Source organism: Ursus maritimus, unplaced genomic scaffold (assembly GCF_017311325.1).
Source record: "Ursus maritimus isolate PB19 unplaced genomic scaffold, ASM1731132v1 scaffold_20, whole genome shotgun sequence".
Lineage (NCBI taxonomy): Eukaryota > Metazoa > Chordata > Mammalia > Carnivora > Ursidae > Ursus > Ursus maritimus.
This window is the reverse complement of record NW_024424453.1, coordinates 55253215-55276158: the sequence shown is the minus strand read 5'-3', so window position 1 is coordinate 55276158 and position 22944 is coordinate 55253215. Positions and strand designations below refer to the sequence as shown.

Below are 22944 nucleotides of genomic sequence, written 5' to 3'. Positions count from 1 at the left end.
CACAACCAACTTCTCCATGCTCAGTAACTGGCAACTCCATCCTTCCTGGTAGTCTGGCCAAAAACCTTTGAGGTCACCGTGAACCCCTCTTTCTCTTATGCTCCATATCCAAACTGTCACCAAATCCTACGGGCCCTGCTTTCAAAATAAGCCCCCAGTCTGACCACTTCTCACCATCTCCACCGTGACGGCTCAGGTTCAAGTCAGCACTCCCTTTGCCTGGTACCCCTGCATATACCCTCGCTCACAATATGACAGCTGGAGGGCTCCAGTCAGCCAAGGCACTCCTCTGCCCAAACCTTCCAGTGGCTCCCATCTCACTCAAAGTAGGAGCCAAAGGCCTTAACACTGGCCTAAGCCGACTGTCCTCTCTACTGCCTCCCTCACCTTACGTCCTTCCATTCTTCCCCTTGCCCACTCCTCTCCTTGGCCTCTTTGCTATTTCCCCACCAAGGCAAGCATGTTCTCACTGCAAAGCATTGCATATGCTGTTCCCTCTACCTGGAATGCTTTTCCCTGAAACCTGCTCCCCAAAGTCTCTGCTCTGATGTCACCTTCTCAATGAAGTCTTCCCTGACCAGCCTATTTAAAACTGCAGCCTCATCTCTGGGCTTCCACACCGACTTCCCTGCTTTATTTTTCTCCATAGCAATTATCACTATTGATAGTTTGTATATATTTATTCTGATTTATTTGTTGTCTGTCTCTCTTTACAGAACATAGGCTCCAGAGGGCAGGGTTGTTGTTTTTTTCTGTCATTCTGTGCAGTATTTCCAGTGCCCAGGTCAATGTCTAGCATGTAGCAGGTGCTCAATAAATATTTATTGAAAGAATGAATGAAACTAGACTCCCTCTGCTTTCTTCCATTCCCAACTTTGATGCTTGTAACTATTGTCCGCAAGGGGGACCGACTAACCATTGTAAGACTTTGGAGATGCGGAAGTGTAGGGCAAAAGCCCTATTCCTGTAGTCCGCACTATCTACCCAACTTGTCTTTCAGTGAGTACTGGAAATGCGCAGGTCAGACCATGTGTAGGCTGTTACGGGGAGTAGAGGAGTTTGGCCTTTGTCTTCCACTATCTTTCCTGGATCAGGGCATGGGGATAAAGGAGTCTAAAATCTGGAAGAGCGAAAACCCAAAGCAGGTTTTCACAATTCCTTAATTTTAGGAGTATTTTTCTTATTTAAAGAATAGTAGTGATTTTCTGGGGGGCGGGGGGGAATGGAAGACTGTCCTTCCAACCAAAATGGTAAGAAAGGCAGGTGTGAACATGGAGAAGGCAGGTATGAAGATGGGGAGCGAGACAGGTGTGAATGTGGGCAGACCATGGGGAGGCAGGTGTGGTCACTGGGAAGGCAGGCTCACCCCTTATGGTATGTAGTGAGAGCAGAGGCTTCCCTTTCACTTCAAGAGCAAAGAGAAGGCTTTGAGGTATCAACAACGTGGGCTACTGGGGAAAGGAAGACGAAGAATCTGTGTCTCCTGAATTGAGGCCGTCTCTCTGCTATGGACTAGCCAGTCTCCTCCAGCTCCAAGAGGTCATCCACATATTCCAGAACCTCTCCCTGTAAGAGACGATAGGATACTTGTGTTAGGTGGGCTACCTGACTTTAAACGTGCTGGTAAGCAGAGACTGTCTCTAGACGCCACCGCCAGCTGCCTGTGTGGGCTGGAGCAGCCCTTCCCCACTGCCCTTGGGCCCAGAGGACCTGACCTCCCCCTAGGAGGGACCTGGCTTCCACTCCATGTGAACCCCCACAGATGGCCCATGGGATGGGGGCACTCCAGCCACCCTCTGAAAGACCTGTTTAGTGCCCCCTTTTCTGGGATTCCCGCCCAACCCCTTAGCGGTTATTCCACAGGAACACTCCCTGTTCTTCTGCCTTGATCAGCAGACCATGAGGTTTTCAAGGACCAGGACCTGAGTTGCGTTTCTTCCCCAGGACATGGCATGCAGAAGGTGGAATGCCACTGAAGGAAGAATGACTGAGCGTATGTGTGCACAGTGATGGTGTGACTCAAGCAGTCACTCCCTTTACAAGACAGTCTCCTGGGGACAGGGGGACCCACTTGCCCACTGTCAGGACCAGGAGCCCACCTGCTCCCGCCTTCTGCAATCAGCCTTAAGCCTCAACCTGAAATAGCCCAGCACACTTTCTGATTTCCTTCTCGGCATTGATTTCTCTCCCACAACACACCAGGGCCCAGCCGATGACACCCATTCTCTTTACTGCCAAGAATGAGTGAATCACCAAGGAGGCCAAGTCCTGCTCCCATGAGGGTCAGTCCCACTGATGCTAACCACCCCTGCTAAAGCTTGGCCTCCTTCACAGGGGTCACCATCATAGGCCAAGAGCCTACTTGCTCTTTTTGATATTTTAACACACTTTCTGTTATAAAATCTCAGCATCTGAGAATAGTTGGGAAATCTCCCGAGTACATGAGACGCAAAAGGGGGTCTTACTGTTTTCATCAAATACTTGTACGTTGTCATGCCTGAGGTTAGAAACTCAAGTTACGGAACCGGAAGACAACTGATTGAAGAAACGATGGTCTGGGGTGCCTGGGTGGCTCAGTCGGTTAAGCGTCTGCCTTTGGCTCAGGTCATGATCCCAGGTCCTGGGATCGAGCCCCATGTCAGGCTCCCTGCTCAGTGGAGAGCCTGCTTCTCCTTCTCCCTCTGCCCCTCCACCCCCACTCTCTCTCTCGCTCTCGCTCTACTCTCTCTCTCTCACTCTACTCTCTCTCAAGTAAATAAATAAAATCTTTAAAAAAAAAAAGAAAAAAACAGCATTTTTGGTTGCTTTCTGGACCCCAAAAGGAAAACACAGTAGAGGGATTATATGTATGGCCATGACAGTTGTTCCCAGAGTTACTGTTTCCTGCTGTGTGGCCGCTGTGACAGGGGGATGATGGGATTGCTTGCTCTTAGCTCACTAATAAGTACTCAAGGCAATACAGATGAAAGAAACACAACCCTCTCTGTGGCCTGGTACAGTGGAGGCACCAACAGCCTGGCTCAGATCTACCTTGGGAATGCACCCATTCCCCAGCCGCTGGGAGTGTTGACTACTGATGGCTGGTAGCTGCCCGTTCTCTGGACAACTGATCCTGGCGAAAAGGAGCAGCCCCACCAGGGAGTTTACACACCAACCCCTCTGGGCTGCCAACAACCGAGGAGAGAAGGATAAGCTGCCTATAAAATGCAGGAAGAGCCCTGCGGTACAATTCATGCTCCAGAGCTCCCGTGGGGTCAGGCTAAGCTCGACTCCAGCTGCGACCATATACTTCTGTGGCTCCTTCCCTTGCCCCTCACTTCTTTCCTACCTGAGAGCATTCCAAGCATATGAAAGCATATGAAAAAATGCTCAACATCATTGGTCATTAGGGAAATTCAAATCAAAACTTCAATGAGATATTATTTCACACCCACTAGAATGGCTATAATAAAAAGGACAAACACCAATAAGTGCTGACAAAGATGTGGCAAGTTGGAAATTTCATACATTGCTGGTGGGAATGTAAAACGGTGCAGCCACTTTGGAAAACAGTCTGGGAATTCCTCAACAAGTTAACCACAGAGTTACCATCTGACCCAGCAATTCCACTTCCATGTATATACTCTTGGTATATAAGAAAATTAAAAACTTTTGTCCAAATAAAAACATGTAGACAAATGTTCACAGCATCATTATTCAAAATAGTCAAAAAGTAGAAACAACCCAGTACAAATGTCCATCAACACAGAATAGGTAAACAAAATATGGTATATCCATGCAGTGCAATATTATTCAGCAATAAAAAGGAATGTTGCATGTAACCTAGTATATATTACAACATGGTTGAACCTTGAAAACGTTATGTTCAGTGAAAGAAGCCAGTCACAAAAGACCACCTACTGTAAGATTCCATTTATATGAAATGTCCAGAACAGGCAAATCGATAGAGACAGGAGTAGATTAGTGGGGTGAGGGGCAGAGGAGAGGAATGGGGAATGACTACTAACAGGTTTGGGATTTCTTTTTGGGGGGATGAAAATGCCCTAAAATTCTTAGGGATGGATGTGCAACTTTGTGCACATACTAAAAACCACTAGACTGCGTACTTTAAAAAGGAGAATGTATGGTGTGTGAACAATATTTCAGTAAGCTGTCCTGGGAAAACATCGCAAGGGGAACTTCTCATGTTACATTGTTAAATGGAAAAGCCATGATATCTATTACAGTTGGGGTTACTATGAATATATATTGGAAAATGTATAGAAAACCCTGGAAGTATCTATATCAAAATATCAAGGGTGGCTTGCTCTGGACCATTAGGAACTCAACTCTTCCTTTTTCTAAATATACTTTTGTCCACTTTCCAAACTAGAGCAGCCAGCCGTGCTTGTATCCAGCCAGCACTCCTTCCTTTGCAGGACCTTGTGACCTTATGTCAGGCTCTGCTTCTTAACCCAACCTAAGACTCACCACACAGTGATGACTTCCTAGTCTATAAAGCATTTCCACATGCAGTGTGATATTTCATTTTCCCAACCCTGTGAGGTCAACGTTATTAGTTCCATTTTATAGATGGAAGCCCAAAGCCCTGGGGAATTCAGTGCCTACTAGTGATGGGTCCACCTCATGCAAATTTGTGCATGGAAAGCAAATTCCATGGTCATATCTATTTAGAAGTGCTTCACCAAAAACCAGGGCAGTGGAAACAGAGCACCTGGAGGCTCGGGGCCCCTGGGCCTGGCCTAGCAGCTCATAGACTCTCCTATCCCCCAGGCTCTTCATCTATGAAGTGAGGGGTCAGGCCAGAGGCAGCTGCAAAAGCTGGCCCATCGCTAGCTGCCACAGGAAGCACGTTCTGTGGTTTTGTTTCTAACACATCTCTCTAAATACCCCCGCAACGAGGACTTTCTGGGACGAGGCTGCCCCACCCCAAAATGACTCCTCCATCAGCCATGGAGTCTCTGTCATAAAAGGAGTCAGCTGAGGGGCACCTGGCTGGCTCAGTCAGAGGAGCATGCGACTCTTGATCATGGGGGTCATGAGTTCAAGCCCATGCTGGGGGTAGAGATGACTTGAATAAAAACTTTGAAAAAAAAAAGAGACGGCTGAGTGAGAATCAGGGATTTCAAGCAATCTCAGAGAACGATAAAATGACTCACAGCAAGGACCGAATTTACAAAAAGAAAAAGAAGAAAAAAGATAATAATCATATCCCAGAAAAACTGGGATGAGGCTTTCCAAGTGTGTTTAGAGTGCTGAGTCATTGAAAATCCACGGCGTTTTTATGAAGTTAAAAAATGATCACTGGATGACTTCTATGATGGGTTCCTCCATATTCACTGGCAGGAAATGTGGTGCCAGGACCTGGGTTTCCTAGAAAGCCGTGCTCCCCCCTCCAGCGCTCTGACTTGCATGAAAACGCCCACAGAAACTGTATTTCTCAAGGTCCCCTTCTGTTTCTGGGATGACTTGGCCTTCCAGTGATTTCTGCAAAGCTGTGAGTAATATTTTCTCTTAGCCAGATGTGCGCTAAACATGAAAACTTACCTCATCATCATCCATTATATTTTCCTTTGCAAAGTCATACAGCTCTTTTTGGAGTGTAGTCACGTTAAAGAACTGAACTGCCTCCTGTTAAGATGCAAACACAGAACAGTTTCTATGACCAACCTTTTGATGTCAGAACTGGGAGGAGGGGGAGACAGGGTATGGATTTCTTTTGGGGCTGATGAAAATGTTTAAAATTGGACAGTGGTTGTGGTTGTACAACTCTGTGAATCTACCACTAAACTGTACATTTTAAAAGCATAAATTGTACCGTATATGAAACATATCTCAATTAAGAAAGAGTAGCCAACCCCAAGTGAGTGAGAGAGTGAGAGAGACAGAGAGAGATTGTGTGTGTGTGTGTGTGTGTGTGTGTGTGTTGGCAGGGGAGTGAGGTGTGTATGGGTATGGCAAACCGGGACAGTATATAAAAATCCCAATGAAAATACAAGTTAAAGGCAAAGACCAACTAGAAAAGATCTCTTAAAAGTAATATATAATCCCTGAAGTCCCCTGAAAACAAACACATGCAAAACTTAGCTTGTCCATCAAGTGAATTAAATGATGGTCCATCCACAAACAAATCTATCTTGCAGGTGTTAAAAAACAAGTCAGTGTATAAGTGTGACATGGAAAACGTTCCTTATGAATTGCTGGAAAGACAAAGCAAGTTGCACAACAGCAGGTAAAGTGTGACCCTGTTTCTGTAAAAATAAATAAATATATGCAGTATATACAAGCCAATGCATAGCGATAAGGCAGGGGGTGAAGAAAAGGGATGCGATTTTGAGGGACTTTCACTTTCTAAATAAAACATTTTTGTAATGTTTGAAATTTGTTGTTTTTACTGATTTAGGAATCAGAATAGAGCAGTAAACTGTTAAAAGACCCAAAAAAAACAAAAACAAAACAAAACCACCCAGAAAAAAAGGAGTTCCCTTCGTTTCTGTAAAAACTCTTTCTCATCAGGTGCAAAGCAGTCCTCTAACGTGAGAAGGAAGAGGAGGCCCGCCAGTGTGGGCCCGGCGCCCCGCCACCTACTGGTCTGGGCTGGAAATGCTCGTCCGAGAGGCCCCACTTGTCCCTGTGGTACTGGTAATACACCAGGTTCTGCCGCATGACCTTGTCGTCGTGGTCGAAGAGCAAGTAGCTGACGGCGCAGGGGGCCGCGTTCTTCAGGTCGTTCACTGAGGCCGGGAGAAAAGAGGCACAAGAAATCAGCAAACCGTGCCCGGCAATGCCCCTCAGCAGCACAGCTTCCTAAAGAAAATATCCAGGGGCAAGCCCCTTCTCCACAGCCCCTCCTCGGGAAAGCCTGTGACCGACCAGAATCATCCCCGGGGGGGCAGGTCACAGACTGGGTCTCCATGGCAGCCTGCGGAGCCGTTTTGAAACATGGAAGTTCCTCATTAGGCAGATGCCTTTGCGGAAACGTCTACTATATTCTACTTCAGGCTCCACTGACCTGAGCTGGGAAGCTGGGTGCCCTGGCCTGTCCTGGGGCTGAGGGAGGTAGGGAGGATGTGCCTGGGTCCTATCTGGATGGCACCACAATCCCCAGACCCAGGAAGCCCTCCTACAGCTACCCTAAACCTAGACGACCGAAAGGATGGTGGGCCTTCTGGGCTGGAAGACACCTGAAGCCACCTCAAGTTGACATCTCCCACCTCTAGCCTCCCTCCTTAGAGTTGCCCCACCTATGACAGCACCTTCAGCACGGGGGACCTGCGGGGCTGGGATTTGTTTTGGAGGTGGGGGCAAGGGGAAAGAGGTGATAAGCCACAAGCCCCTGGGTATTCATCCTGGCACGTTACACTCCAATTTACAATCCACTACCTTTGCTAAAGCTCTGGTTGGCCGGCCGAGTAACCAAACCGTGGGTATGAATAAATTGTGCCACCCAGTGGCTGTCTCCTGTAACAACAACCCTGAAAACAGCACTGCAGGGCACAGGCTATTCACAAGGTCCACAAGGTGGGAAAGGTATTTATTTCAAGGCCTATGGGGCTGGGGTTCCAGTATAAATAACACTTGCCCTCAAAAAACTCAGTGTGGGAAATAATTTTGAAAGAGTTCGCAACAGGGCTGACTTTCAAGAAGCCCATCTTACTCATACTGTTTACCTCTACTGTTTACCCAGAAAGCAAAGATTTCCCGAGAAGCAGCCAGCAGCACTCGGGGTTTTGGTCTCCTGGTGTCTAGAAGTCACTGCCACAGTCTTTGATACACGGGGCGATTTTCAGAGCATGTGAGGACTCCAAGGACCAGTGCACTGCCAGAGACTAGATGTATCTGGAACACTTCAAAACTCCTAGTGTTTCGGCTTTGTGCACACAGAGCCAAGCCCTGCTCAGCAGGCTAGAACGCCTGCTGGGTTCTTTCCCGTGTTTCAGAGTCCCACCCAGGGCCTAACTCAGGAAGTGCCAATACAGGTTTTCGTGAAAATGAAATAAAAACGCTAGCTTATTAAACAACAACACTAGCTTATGTTTTCATCCACCGAAAACTTTTATTTCCTTTTTTAAAAGATTCTATTTATTTATTTGAGAGAGAGAGAATAAGCAGGGTGAGGCACAGAGGGAGAGGGAGAAGCAGATTCTCCCCACTGAGCAGGGAGCCCGACGTGGGGCTCGATCCCAGGACCCTGAGATCACGACCTGAGCCAAAGGCGGATGCTTAACCGACTGAGCCACCCAGGCATCCCAACAGAAAACTTTTAAACTGTGAATCTAAGATTGGCAAAGTGTTGATCAAAGTTCAAGTGGGGTGATGGGCATACTACGGTTCATTATACTATCCTGTCTAATGTACACTTTTATTTTTTTTTAATTTTTTTTTCTTTTTTTTTTTTATGTGACAGAGAGACAGCCAGCGAGAGAGGGAACACAGCAGGGGGAGTGAGAGAGGAAGAAGCAGGCTCCCAGCGGAGGAGCCCGATGTGGGACTCGATCCCAGAACGCCGGGATCACGCCCTGAGCCGAAGGCAGACGCTTTAACGACTGCACTACCCAGGCGCCCCTTAATGTACACTTTTAAATTTCCAGAATAAGGGTTTTTTTTTTCCAGAATAAGTTTTTAAAATGTACATAACTTGGGGTGGCTCATCGGTTAAGCATCTGCCTTTGGCTCGGGTCATGATCCCAGGGTCCCAGGATCGAGGCCCACAACCAGCTCCCTGCTCAGCGGAGAGTCTGCTTCTCCCTCTGCCACTCATCCTGCTCGTGCTCCCGCTCTCTCAAATAAATAAAATCTTTAAAAAAATGTACATGACTTTCCACAATTCTCATTAAAATAAGGCTCTTCCAAGTGTGGATGAATATAAGTCAACAGTTAACAGTAGGATTTGAGGGACAAGGAGAGGGGAGATGGGAACGGGTGGTTTGCTTTGGGTGTTTCTCTGTACATCTCTGAGATGTTTGGTTTGCTGTAACAAGCCTATACTACAAGTCTTTTCATAAGAAAGCACCAATCAACACTTATACTTAAAAAAGAGGACTCTTCAAAAACACTGCCTAGTAGAAAACTGTCCCCTTGGCGTTAGAATGCAGCCAAATAAATATTTGCTGGGGACCCACTGTGAGCTTAGTGTGTCTCGTGTGAAAGTGTGTTCCTAGACTATATAGACTAAGACCTGGGGCGCCTGGGTGGCTCAGTCGGTTGGGCATCCGACTCCTGATTTTGGCTCAGGTCATGATCTTGGGGTGGTAGGATTGAGCCCCATGTCAGCATGGAGCCTGCTTAGGATTCTCTCCCTCCCTGTGCCCCATCCCCAGCTTACTCTCTCTCTCTCTCTCAAAAAAAGAAAAAAAAGAATAAAATTGTTGTCCTCTATACTAAATAGTCCTTTACCAAACAGCTAGTGCCAGGATTACAGTGGCAAATAAAACTTCAGCCCTGCCCTCTATGAAAAGGCAAGGAGGTGTTCTCCAGACACGCCTCACCCTCCTGTCGATCTCAGAAAGTCCCAACCAAGGGACAGTTCAGGCTACCTCATCACATCCTTAGGTGAGGTCCAGGCTGTCGTAATAGCAGGTTTACTGTGCAAAGAGGCAAGTCCCCTTACTCACGAAGCGCTGGTGTAAATGATTGCTACGGAGCCTTCTCAGGAACAAGACTGATTAGCAAAATTAAAAATTAAATATATATATATATATATAACATTTTTTCTTTTTTTGTCCCTTTTTTAACCTTCAGCAGGCAAATCTTTCAGTGTATCCTGAGGAGGACAGGAGGTAGGATAAAAGGCGCGTTGCTATTGCAAGAAAAGGGAACTCAACGAAGAACGAAACAGCCACAGCGGGGAAGGAGGGATGTGGAAGCCAAGGTCACCTGTCACTCTTGACAGCACATCCCTGAATCCCTGAGGGCCACCCCCCGAGTGGGAAGGATCCTGCTGTGCTTGTCACCCCCAAGGTACCCGCCACTCAGACAATGTCAGTTACAGGGAGAGGAGGAAAAGGCAAGAAGACAGACTCTGAAGTCTGAACTCTGAATGGCTTTCTCTCTCACGTTTGTTTCCCTTCGACTCCTTGGAATGTTCTGATCAATTAACTCGAATTTCAGGCCCAGGGAGGACCATATGGAATAAAACTCAGTCTGAAAGGGAAGGCTGATGATAGGGAGGAGATAATGCCACGTGCTAGCGTAAAAATACCCTAAGCATTCCACACGTATCAACTCATTTCACCCACACGACCATCTCATGAGGTTAGTACAATTATTTCTAATTTACAGGTGAGGAAACTGAGGCACAGAGAAGTTAGGAAGTGATGAAGCTGAAATGTAAACCCAGGCAGTCCGGCTCTAGGGTCCGTGCCCTGAATCACCAGGTCTTGCTGCCTTTTCATGCAAAGCACAGCACCAGGGCTGTCAACGCGACCTTTATGAATTCTCTCAAAACCAGAGGTAAGGGTTACTACCCCTATTTTTTGCAGATGGGGAAGATGAGTCTTAGGAGTGTTAAGGCCCTTGCCCAAGATCTCGTAGAATATAATTACTTACGTTTATAATAAGCAAACTGCAAGTAATGATACATGGTGGCCACAAATTTCTCTACTGGATAGCCTCCTATAACAGGGGTGAGGTTCTTTTCACACTGTAGTTTGCATTCCAGGACCTCTACGTAATGATCTGAAAGAAGACACCCAAATTCTCAGAGCAGTGCATTCATCAGCCTCTCAATACTACTTTTGCCCCCCTCAAGGATCCAGGTAAAAGGTAAAGATGATAAAGGTAAAATACTTGCAACACGTATGATAAAAGGGCTAAAATCCTTACTATATAAAGTCCCTTAAAATCCGCAAGGAAAAGACAAATACCCAATATAAAATGGCCAAAGAATATTCACAGACAAGAAATTATAAAAATGGCTCATAAGCATCGTGAAAAGATGTTAAACCTCATTTGTAACGAAGAAACACAATCCCACCTAAAATATTTTTAACTGCTAAAGTGGCAAAACAAAACAAACCAAAAACCTGTTTTGTTGAGGTAGGGTTGACACACACGTTACGTTAGTTTCAGGTGTACAACATAGTGATTCAACAAGCCTATACGTTATGCTGTGCTCACCACGAGTGTAGCTCCCACATGTCATTTAAATTGGCAAAATTTAAAAAAATTTGTTAGGGAGAAAATGGTGAAACTTACACTCTCATATTCTGTTGGTAGAAGCAAAACAGGAACACATTTTTGGAGACCCATTTGGCAAAAAGCATCAAAGGTTAAAATGCGCATACCCTCTGTCCCAGCAGTCTACTTCTAGGAAATTTTCTTTAGACATGGGCACACACAAGCACTGTTTGCAACAACAAACAGACTTGGAAATAACCTGAATGCCAGTCAGTGGGATAGTGATTAATCAATTATGGTACATACAAACAACAGAATCTATACAGCCTTTGAAAGAGAACAGGTCGGTCTAAATACAATAACAGAGAAGGACGTCAAAGACTACATTTCCCACCCTCCCTTGCAGTTGGGTTGGCACCATATGACTAGTGGTGCCAATAAAATGTGGACCACAACAACCAATGAATGCTCCTTCCACCGCTTTCAGGACTGGTCCCTAAAATCCTCCCACATGATCCTCGGCCCCCTCCCTTTTCTCCCTTCATGCGGCTAGCGGCAAAAGACTCCAGGATGATGGTCCACATTCTGTTGGCAAGACTGTGGAGGACAGGCACTCTCATACATTTTTGCTAGAAATACAAAATGGGGGGCGCCTGGGTGGCTCAGTCGTTAAGCGTCTGCCTTCGGCTCAGGGCGTGATCCCGGCGTTCTGGGATCGAGTCCCACATCAGGCTCTTCTGCTAGGAGCCTGCTTCTTCCTCTCCCACTCCCCCTGCTTGTGTTCCCTCTCTCGCTGGCTGTCTCTGTCAAATAAATAAATAAAATCTTAAAAAATATATATTAAAAAAAAAGAAATACAAAATGGTAACTTAAAATACTAAATAATTTGCAGAGACATTTACTCTTTGAACTATTAATCCCACTTATGTTGATTCTGAAAACATACCTCCACATGTAGCAAAAAAAAAAAAAAAAAAAAGGCCTAAAGTTCCGCACTGCAGTATTACATGTAACAGCAGAAGACTGGTACAAACCAAGCGTCCGGCAGAGAGCTGAATAAACAGTGGTGCACCGCACCCTCGGTGGCGTAGTCAGCAACAAGAAGGAACGACTCTCTCTACCGCCAGTTAGGGCGTACCGCTAAGTGGAACAGTATACAAAGTATGTACCTATTCAGTGTGAAAAAAGCAAAGAGAAAATACAGAAAAATAGATTTACCTATATATGACCTTTTTTTTAAAAAAAAAAGATTTTATTTATTTATTTGACAGAGAGAGAGACAGCCAGCGAGAGAGGGAACACAAGCAGGGGGAGTGAGAGAGGAAGAAGCAGGCTTGCAGTGGAGGAGCCTGATGCGGGCCTTGATCCCAGAACGCCGGGATGACGCCCTGAGCAGAAGGCAGACGCTTAACGACTGCGCCACCCAGGTGCCCCTATATATGACCTTTAGAGAGAGAAAAGAATCAGGCAAGAATCTTCAGTACACACTAAATTGGTATAGGTGTGGTGGTAGGGGCGGGGGTGAAGACAGTTTGATGAACAGCAAATTATCCTAGTCTTGAAGTATCTTTTCCCAAATTATTTATTAATATCAAAAGGAAAAACAGTATTGCTGAGAAGCTGGAAATTGGAAATTACCTTAACCAAATGCTTAAAAAATCAACATCACCAGGAAGGGGCAAACAGACACCACGCACATCTGGATGGGATACCCCGAGAAGCAGACTCCAGGCAAAAGTGCACAACCAGAATGTAATAGCAACCCAAACTGAGGAATATTCTATAAAGTGACTGGCCTATATTCTTAAAAAAATATCAATGGCATAAAAATATTCAAGAGCATAAAAAGAAAGGCCAAGGAACTATTCCAGATTAGAGAACACTAAAGAAAAATGACAAATAAATAGGAAACATGATATTAGACTGGACCGTACCAAGAAAGAAAAAGTTGCTAGAGGACATTATTGGAATAAAGGGCAAAATTGGAATATAAACTATAGATTGGATAAAAGTATTGTCTAAATATTAAGTTGCCTGAACTTAATAGCTGTATTGTGGATTTATGCAGAATATTGCTATTCTTAGGAAATATACTGAAGTTTATGGGATAAAGGGTCATGATACATGCAACGTACTCTCAAGTGGTTCTGAAATAAAAATAATTATACACACACATCCAGAGAGAATGATGAAGTCAATATGGCACAAGGTGAAAAATTCGTGAATCTGGATAAGGAGTTTATGAGAGTTCTTTGTACTACTCCTGCTACTTCTTTATAGGTTTGGAATTACTTAAAAATAAAAAATTAAAATAAAAAATAAAAATAAAAAGTTATTTTAAAATAAAAACAAAAATTTAAAACAAAAAACATTTCTCAATTGTCTATCTACATATAAAGATATAGTTATAGAGATATATCTTAGGTAGATCAAAGATAAAGTGATCTTTGCTTATTTTTGTAGGAAAAAAAACCTTTTAGAAGTATAAGCCAGAAGCTAATAAAAATAGTTACCTTTGGGGTGAATGGAATGGGTAGAAGAGATGTGGATAGAAGCAAGACTTCCTCCCCTTCAGCCTAGGAGATAATAACTCAGCTATTAGTAGCCCCAGGGTACCATTTCGTCCCCTTGGGGCTCACCTTCACCCACATTTCTATAAATAAATCCATCTTGAGGTATCCTCATGTCTGCCATATACAGAAGAAGACTTATTTTTTTATAGTATATCCTTTTGTGTCTTTCACAATTTATACTATGTTCATGTATGTTACCTATTCAAAAATAAAATAAAGTTCAAGATTAAGTATAATATAGGTGAGGTGAGACTATTTCACTGGGACTACGAGGTAAGACTCTAATCAAGACTGCCTGGGTTCAAATCCCAGCCCTTCCCTGGAGGCCAATAAGCACAGTACTTAATCTCTCTAGGCCTCAGCTTTCCCAGCTGTAAAATGGGGAGAATGCTAGTACCTTCCTCATAGGGTTGCAAAATTGAGGTAATACCCATAAAGAGCACAAAACAGGGCCTGGCATCTAGTTAGAGCATAATAAATGTTACTTTTTCTAGTAACTGTCTTTTATCTATAGTCAAAACACTGCAGCTCCGAGTAAGCACCCTTTTTGTCCCCCTCCTTTAGTCTGAGTGTAAGGAGTACTTCCTGACATTAGAGGCATGAAAGGATGCTGGAGGGAATGACCTCCCACCAGCAGAGGAACACCAGTTAACAGGTACTACGTGAGGTCCAGCCTGAGCACCAGCAGCTGCCAACATTACAAAGAAAGAGACAATCCTGTGCCTCCTGACACGGGAACTGAGCACCAACTAGGAAGCCATCTTGTGCCCCCACCTCCACAAAAAAAGAAAAATCAAACCTGAGCTGGATCATGCCTCCACATCCAGCTACCAAGTTATAAGAAATACAAAGAACAGAGCACCAAGGGGATACAATCAGCAAAATCCAGACTATGGGAATCCCTACAGGGCGAACAATCCAGTTTTTTCAATAGCCAAGGGGAAAAATGGACACAAAGGAAGAAGCTACCAATTAAAAGAGATTTAAAAGGGGGCGCCTGGGTGTCTCAGATGGTTAAGCGTCTGCCTTTTGCTCAGGTCGTGATCTGTGCTCAGCAGGGGGCCTACTTCTCCCTCTCCCTCTGCCTGTTGTTTCCCCTGCTTGTGCTCTCTCTCTGCCCCACTCTCTCTCTCTCTGTCAAAGAAATAAATTTAAAAAAAAAATTTTTTTTTTTAAAAGAGAGAGATTTAAAAGACAACCAATTTGCTACAATACTTTCAAGGCTGGAGGACATTATGCTAAGTGAAATATGCCAGTCACAAAGGGACAAATGCTATAGGATTCTACTTATCCGAGGTACCCGGAGTAGTCCAATACACAGAGACAGAAAGCAGAGTGGCGGTTGTCAGGGGCTGCGGGCAGAAGACGGGGAGCTGGTGTTCAATGCGTAAGACGTCCGTTTGGGGAGAGGAACCGATGGGTGGTGGAGATGGACAGTGGGCGTGACCGCATGCCACTGGACTGCACCCTTCAAGGTGGCTAAACCAGTAACGTGTTATGTAACATGAATCGTGAGCCGCTCTTGGGCCCATTTTTATTTTTCCAAAAGCCTGTGGAGGATCTGTAACCAGGCAGGGCTGGTCTGCTCGACCCCCTTTCCAGGCCTGTGCTTGACTGAACGCTGTACTCAGGTGTTTTTCCAGAAGCCCCTAGTAAGTCAAAGGCTGGTCGTTTGGCGTACGTATTACCTCCCCAGCCACCATTCATACAGAAGCTCAGAAGTTCCTCGCAGTCACTCAAGCCATCAGGAAGGCACGCAGACGCCACGGGGCAGCTCCCCACTCATGGGTGGATCAGAACCCCCGCCACCCACCTGCGATGGAAAGATAGAAATCCTTGAAGTCCTTGATCTCCCTGGAGCCCTCACAGGCCGCGAGACACTCGTAAAAGGCTTTGAAGAAGTCGGGAAGGGCCAGCTCCATGTCCGTGACGGACGTCCTCCAGTTCTCGCCGTTGTAGGCCCGCACCGCCCGGATAAACAGGCTCTGGAAAGCGAGGAGAGGTGGGTGAAGCTCCCAGACCGGGGGGAGGCTGGCTGTCCGACCGGAAGGAGTCAGACCATCACGGAGTTCCACTCTCATCAGTCCCAAGGAAACCACCCCCACCCCTAATTAAATATGAAGCCAACCAGGAACTGACTTATATCTAGCTTTTTCTATCCTATGTACAATGGTACACTTCTTTTTAGTTTAATTCAAAAAGTAGGAAGTGCTTGATAATAAAATCAAATTCAAATCAAGAAAAACTATAGTGACAGAAATCAGAGCAGTGGCTGCCAAAGGTCAGAGGTTAGGACAAAGGTAGAAAGGGGCCTGAGGGAACATTTTAGGGGAGATGAAAATATTCTATGTTGTGACTATGGTGGTAGTTACACAATCGCATACCTTTACCAAAACTCACTGAATGATACACTTAAAATTGGTAAATAAATGTTAAATAAGTTATACTTCAATAAAGCTGATTTTTAAAATTGAAGCAGAGAAAAGATACAAGCTTGAGAGCAGGTGGCAGATACCCTTCCCCCAACGGTTAAGTATGAAGTAGGGATACCATGCATCAGTACTAGTTACTGGGGAGGGCGGCCATGTGCTGGGTGGTGGAACTGCAAGAAATTTCTGCTAATTGTTGGCTGGACCAGATAAAAGAGAAATAACTAAGGCTGAGGAAGCTGCTTGGTCTCCCAAGAAATAAGTAGAGATCTTGCGAACATGCACGACCCTGCTCACGTGGAGGGTCCAGGACAGGCCTGGAAAAAAGCATGGCTTATTTCCATTTGGAATTCTTTTTCAGCTGCTCCAGAATGGGGGTGTCTAAGGACCACCCCTCAGACCTGAACTTTTCACCAAGCTTAAGCTGTCAGGTAGAGAGGCTGATCTCCCTAAACCTCCCGAGGAGGCGGCACCCCCTGGAAATAAGGCAGGCAGAGAACTGAACCACTTGCCTAGAGGCCGGGTGAACGAGCAGCAACTCCAGGCAGCTGGGTCCTCAGGGGCGGCAGGGTGGAGGCAGCAAGAAGAAAGCCATGCACTGGAGAGGGAACCCCTGGGCATACAGCAGGGCAGCCCCACCACACCCAGCAGGACTCCAAAGAGGAAAGGAATGGTCTGGCCGACCTACAGTTAGGCACAGTGCACTGGCCACGAGCACTCAGCTCCACTCCCCACGCCCAATGAAGACCACAGTGAAAAAGTACAAAGGCAGAAATCCTTTTCACAGGAGAATGGAAAAGGAGCCAGCAACAGACAAGACATTTCAACAACTTTTGCAAGGACAGAAAGCTAAATTATCACAGAGGAGGGTCTGGGGGGAAGCGAACCCCCCAACTACACACCACACTACATCATACGCCTGTCTGCATTTGCAGGCACTAGCGACCACGGAGACTGGTGCTAGGCACAGAACAGAAGGCAGGGCTGAAAGTCTGATCAGGGCTGTCGGAGCCCCAGGTTTCCCTGCACAACCATCTGTCCACCCAAGGGATCGAACCTTCCAAAGCCACTCCTCACCAAACACTGGTGATTTATTCTAGAGACTCTATCTGTAACGGCTGGAGGGTCAGGGATCAGGCACAGCAGAGTGGGGATTGAGGCATGAAGCTAAGAACCAAGAAGCAGGTAATGTCTCTGACTCAGCTGTGAGGCCCCCACCCTTCTCCCCAGACTGGTTCTCAGACACAGGCAGACAAGCATGACACTTCACTAGTCCTGCAGAAGGCTAGAGAATTCTTCCCTGGAAAACTGAAGGGCCACCAGAATAGAGACCCTGCACCCTATATTTTGAGGGTCACCACCAACGACAAAGTGAGCTTGCAGTCTGATCACACGACAGGTAACCCTAAAGTCAGCCCTTGGTTGGGATCTACCAGCTCCCCATGGATACTTTCAACACATCCCTCTGTTTTCAACCCTGCCCTAACCCTTCCTTGGTAGCCATGCCCCTGGAGCCCAAGCTCGATAGGTCTGGACAACAGTAAGTACTCAAAGGAGTTGGATTCTTCCTCATTCATTCCTATCAGACTCCCTTCGCAGATGCATAGACTTCAGTAGCCTCTAATGTGTCAAGTCAGTCCTCCAAGCTCCTTGATTCCCTTTCCACCTCAATACATATGGGGAGTGTGTGTGTGTGTGTGTGTGTGTGTGTGTGTGTGTGTGTGTAAAAAAGATGTGTCTTTTAGTTTCATCAGAAATGGAAACTTATGCTCCTGTTTCTTGTGTTCTTGGTCATTTTTGGAGGATCTCCAAGACATGTGTTTATTCCTCTATCTTAAAACTAAATGATCAAATGACTTTTTTTTTTTAAGTTTTATTTATTTTAGAGATGGAGAGAGAGCAAGAGTTGGGAAGGGCAGAGGGAGAGAGAGAATCCCAAGCAGACTCCCCACTGAGTGAGGAGCCTGATGTGGGGCTTGATCTCATGACATTGAGATCATGACCTGAGCAGAAATCAAGAGTCAGACACTTAACTGACTGAGCCACCCAGGCTCCCCAAAATGACCTTATTTCTAAAATACAGCATTCAAAGGAAAGGTGGCTTTAAGTGCATCATGGAATGTAAAATCTCATTCTCAAATGGGTCAACTTTGTGCTAAAAAGTCAATCATTTCCATTGTCATAATATTCATCAATGCCATCAAAAATCTTTAGAGGTCCTTAGATGTCAACAGCTGTTCATCAAGATCCACTTCTTTAGCCAGTCACACTGCAACTAACTTGCTGTGTAAAAACCCAAATATACCTCATATGACTTGGTTTCCAAGTCCTTAATGTAGTCCTCAGCATCAGGCAAGCTCTTGTAATACGCCATGTTTCTCTTCATCATTTCGTCATCAGGATGCTTCAGTAGAAAGGTGTGAGCGGCCGCAATGGCTTTTGGAAGATTATTCGCCTGAGTACAACAAAGAAAGAGGAGGTCTACTCAATGCAGGATGGGCAGTGATTTTTGCAAAACAAGAATGTTCAGTCCTTCAAGTAACTCTGTGTTTCAACACAGTGCTTTCAGCTGAGGGGTCAGTGACTTCCGTGGCCCATCAAGACTTGCACTCTCTTGCTTTCCAGCTTCCAAAGGGGTTCACCAGTGAGGAGCCCCAGTGGGAGCCTGAAGGAAGGCAAGAGGGTAAAGTTGGATTACTTAGTCTCCTGGCTCCCTCCCTTCAGTCACCTTCGGCCACTATTGGGCCTTAATTGAAGGTCACACCTCCCCTAGAGGTGGCCTTCTCTGGACAGTCTCTCTCCTTCCTGCTTCCTGGAACTGTCCTCTCCATGCCCTTTTTGGCCCAGGGGGAGTCACACCCACCATTACTAGCCTTTGTAAATAACCACCTGACAACATTCAGTTATCCAGTGGAACTACATCACACCTTTTCTGCTGGAAAAACACATTAATATTTTCATATATATATATACATATATATATATATGTATATATAATATATTCCCAAATATATTACTATTTTCGCAAGTCTCTCGCAGAACCTCCTGCTTTGCCATTCTCGATGACCCCCACCACCATTCACTCATCCGTTCACTCAGCACACATTTGTCGAGGGCCTCCTACATGTCAGGTGCTGTCCTAGGACGTGGGTCCATAACAATGAGCAAAACAGGGGGGAAAAACCCTGCCTCCATGTGTGATACACTCCAGTATATTTCCTTGTCTAGATTAAGGTCTCTGGCACACTGGAGCTTCACGTCTGGCCCCCTTGTGGACAGTGCCCAGGAATGCAGAAGTCTGGGGGGAACCGTGTTTTGAGGGGTATGGACTCCAGAGATATGGACACCTCCCTGTGTGGACACTCAGCCAACAAGCAGAGGGTCCCCGTGCCGATGTGTTGTCTCTGGCTGTCCCCTGGAATCATGGCCCAACTTGGTTTGGGGGAAGGGGAGGCACCCTACATGTGCACAGAGACTCCTTCAGCCAATGCAGAGGGACGCTCAAAGGTGGGAATTAGGGAATTAGGTTTGCAGAGAGAAAATAAAGGGATATTTGGTACACTCTGGATTTCTGAGAATCAGAGGGTAGCATATATCTGTATGAAACAGGACTGGCCCCGAGTCATTTGTAGACAAGGCGGTGGGTGTGCTGGAGAAGGGCTGGGTGGTAATGAGGGCAGACTCCCAGATGTCAATGCTGATGTTCTGGAAAGGGCCAGTCAGTGGCCTGTGTGGGAATGCCTTTCAAAGAGTTCTACAGAACGCCTTACACTCCTGGCCGGAAAAAGGCTAGTCTGCCAGCTACAAGGAGGGGAGGATGTATGAATGCAGCCCTTTAAAGCATTTGCCAATAAAATGAGATTCTCTAATTCTCAGAAGAGCACTCAGAAAAAGGGGCACAGAAAGGGATTTTTAAGGCCTCTAACTTAGGACCTGAGTTTTAACAAAATGGAACCCTTTCCTGGAGAGGAAAGGCTGATTTATTCACTTTAACTTGGGCCCTGCCAGCTGGAACATGGAGCCACATCTTGGCAGCTAAACCTCTGACAGAAACCCAGGCAGGTTTTGGAGAAGAGTGGTGGGAGCACTACTTTCCCAGATGCTCCTGAGAGACAGCCACCTGAATGAGAGGATCCCACCTACCTACCAAAGGAGCCACTCCTAAATCAGCCTCAATGGGGTGGCAGGCCCTGTGGCTGGGGGTGGGGAGACAGAGGCCTTGTCCAGGCAGCGTGAGAGGTAGGAGTGCCTGGGAGGGGGCCAGCTCTACCCACTGAGAGTTTAACAGTCACTAAGGATTTGATCAAGTGTGGGGGCCCACTTTTTGCTCAGGCTACGGGGAAGACGGGCATTCCACAGAGATGCAGCCATGGAGGGAACCCACAGCTGAAGGTGTAGACCTAAGGTAGGCTGATGACATAAAACCTATGGTGGGCTTGAGGGCTACCTACCAGGAGCACCTTCTCTGCATGACCACACAACAGTGCCTCTTTACCTCCCTCTGACAGGCCAACCCCACCATCCTCACCTGCGTGTTCAACTCAGGCATTTGTCCTTAATCAGGGAAACAGAGGCCTGCAAATCAGAGCAGCACAAGAGCACGTGCTCAGCCTCGCCACAGCAAACAGCGTGGTCTCCAGCACCAGCCTCCAGCCTTTGGGTGCCTGGCACGGTGTACATGCTGCCACGAATCATGTCCTCCCCACCCATTCACCGAGTTTGACAAGAGACACATCATGAAGGAAAACAAGAAACCACCCAGTAACGCCACCTAAAATCACTCCTTCAGTGACTTCCAGTTGAAGAAACTAAGTGAGGATCCTGGCTTACTACTAAAATGCCGAACCTCTTCTGTCCTTTAAGAGATCCCAAAATGCCAAGACAGATGGTATTTCATCGACTTCTAAGTGAGTGATTGCTACGAGACCTGTGAAACGTTTTGAAGAATAGCTGTGACCATCCTGAACTTTGAGGACATCATCAGGAAGGAGAGAACACCTTTGCCTTCTGGTCACATTAAGTCAAATACTCTTCTCCTCCTCCCTATATCACTTGTTTCAAACTCATCTGTAGATAAATCAGCTTCTACTATTCTCCGGTGTTAAAAATAAAACATTTCCCCCTTCATTATAGGACTCAGATTTCTTTCAGACTGTATCTGGCAAAAGCTACATGAAAAAGAGAGCGTTAAATTGAGTCATTTTTACCATAAAACATAGTCCTTTAAGAGCCAGGCATCATTTTTCAATGTCCTGGAACTTTATTAATCTTATCCCCTGGTTCTATTTTAAACTATTTTTTTATTGCCAGGACAAACATTCACAAAACCGATACTTTATATAAAAATGTAAGCACAGAAATAACTCAGCTTTTCACCTACTAAGGGTTTTGTGCTATTTTATTGCTCTTATGAATGCAGCATAAGGTGGCTCTGTTTCAGAAACATGAAAAACAGATCTTGCAGTCCAAAGACTCAAAGCAAAGTTTCAAAACAAAACAACTTCTAGCACAGGAGTCTGGAATATGCCATGAATCTATTTTTGTAGTCATTAAAATAAATGCAATATATTCCTTTAAAAATCGTTTTCAATTAGATAAAGTAGAAACTGGACTTTGAGAGGGCTCTCTTGGCAAAATCTGGTAACGACCCGCCAAGATAAAGTCGCTTTATCCAGGAACAGGGCATTCAGCCCGTTCTTAAAACTTGCGGGTCCCCAGAGAAAGGACTCCAAGGATCAAGAACAGCAATTTGTGGCTATTTTTAGCCAGCAACCACAGAATTTAAGCAGCCACAAAGAAGGAGGAAGACAACCGTGTTAAATTCTAGATGAAAGAGGGCGGGGGGCGCCAACCCTGATGAATCACAGTGCACGGTTCTGCTCCTCTAGGCTGGGGTGTGTGCTCCCAACGAGCCCCTGCTCTGGCGTGGCCTCAACTTCCTTCTCTTTAAAAGGAACTAGCCGGCACCTCAGGTCCTCTTCCCCTCTATCATTGAAAGTTGCCACTTCCTTGAGAAAAAGGGGTTTTAATGGTATGCACAGAAAAGAGGAGTCTGTCTTCAAATAACAGGTAACATTTATCAGGCACTGTTGGGTGGCTAGACGCTCTGTGTACGTATTCTCTGCTCCAGAGTAACCCTTCTAGAAAAGTATTTTCATCCCTATTTAAGATGAAGAAGGGGGACAGGATTTGGAGGCGTCCTCTGGCAACGCTGGGTGGGAGCAGGCTGGACACGGAAAGGCGGTGCCAGGCTGGCCCAGGGGAGGGGCGGGGCCCGGGCCTGGGGGCGGGGCGAGCCGACTTGCCTTGAAGTAGGCGAACTGCAGGAACTTGTAGGGCTCACGGCGCTGGAAGTCGGCCAGCACTTCGCGGCTGGGCTGCGACTGGCGGAAGGCTGGCAGGCCCTGCTTGCAGCGCTTGAGGCAGTGCGCGCGGCGCAGCAGGCCCCCGAAGAGGCGCAGCTCGGGGTAGTGGGCGAGGCCGGCGGCGGGCTCGGGCTGGGGCGCCGCGCTGCAGTTGCGGTGGCAGAAGGCCTCGCTGTCGCGTAGCAGGCGGTGCAGCCGCAGGCTGATCTCCAGGTAGCCCACGCTCTCCGCCCAGTGCTCGCCGCTGTACTGGTCTAGAGCGTGCCGGTAGGCTGACTCGAGCGGCATCAGCTCGTCCCGTGGGAAGCTGCGGAAGCTGTAGCGCTCGTACTGGGCGCGCCCGCAGCGCGGCACACAGCCCGCGCACAGCAGCGCCAGCAGCGCCGTGGCCGCGCCGCGCCCCAGCTCCATCGCGCCCGGCGGAAGGAAGGAAGGAAAAAAGGAAGGAAGGGGACGAGA

At 46.5% G+C, this 22944-nt stretch overlaps 1 protein-coding gene across 2 annotated transcripts; it reads right to left on the bottom strand.

Moving 5' to 3' along the window:
• Nucleotides 1-668: 668 nt before the first annotated feature.
• On the bottom strand, nt 669-22944 carry LOC103681034 (cartilage associated protein). 2 transcript variants are annotated; one of them, XM_040636999.1, is made up of 7 exons: nt 22426-22941; nt 18426-18575; nt 15505-15676; nt 10549-10677; nt 6589-6734; nt 5548-5631; nt 669-1566 (listed from the first exon to the last, which is right to left on the bottom strand). In XM_040636999.1, exons 1-7 carry the CDS (start codon nt 22894-22896, stop codon nt 1513-1515), a joined length of 1206 nt encoding a protein of 401 aa, XP_040492933.1. In that variant the 5' UTR covers nt 22897-22941; the 3' UTR covers nt 669-1512. The 2 variants fall into 2 exon arrangements, with proteins under 2 accessions (XP_040492933.1, XP_040492934.1); XM_040637000.1 differs by lacking the exon at nt 10549-10677 and having other exon boundaries at nt 22426-22944.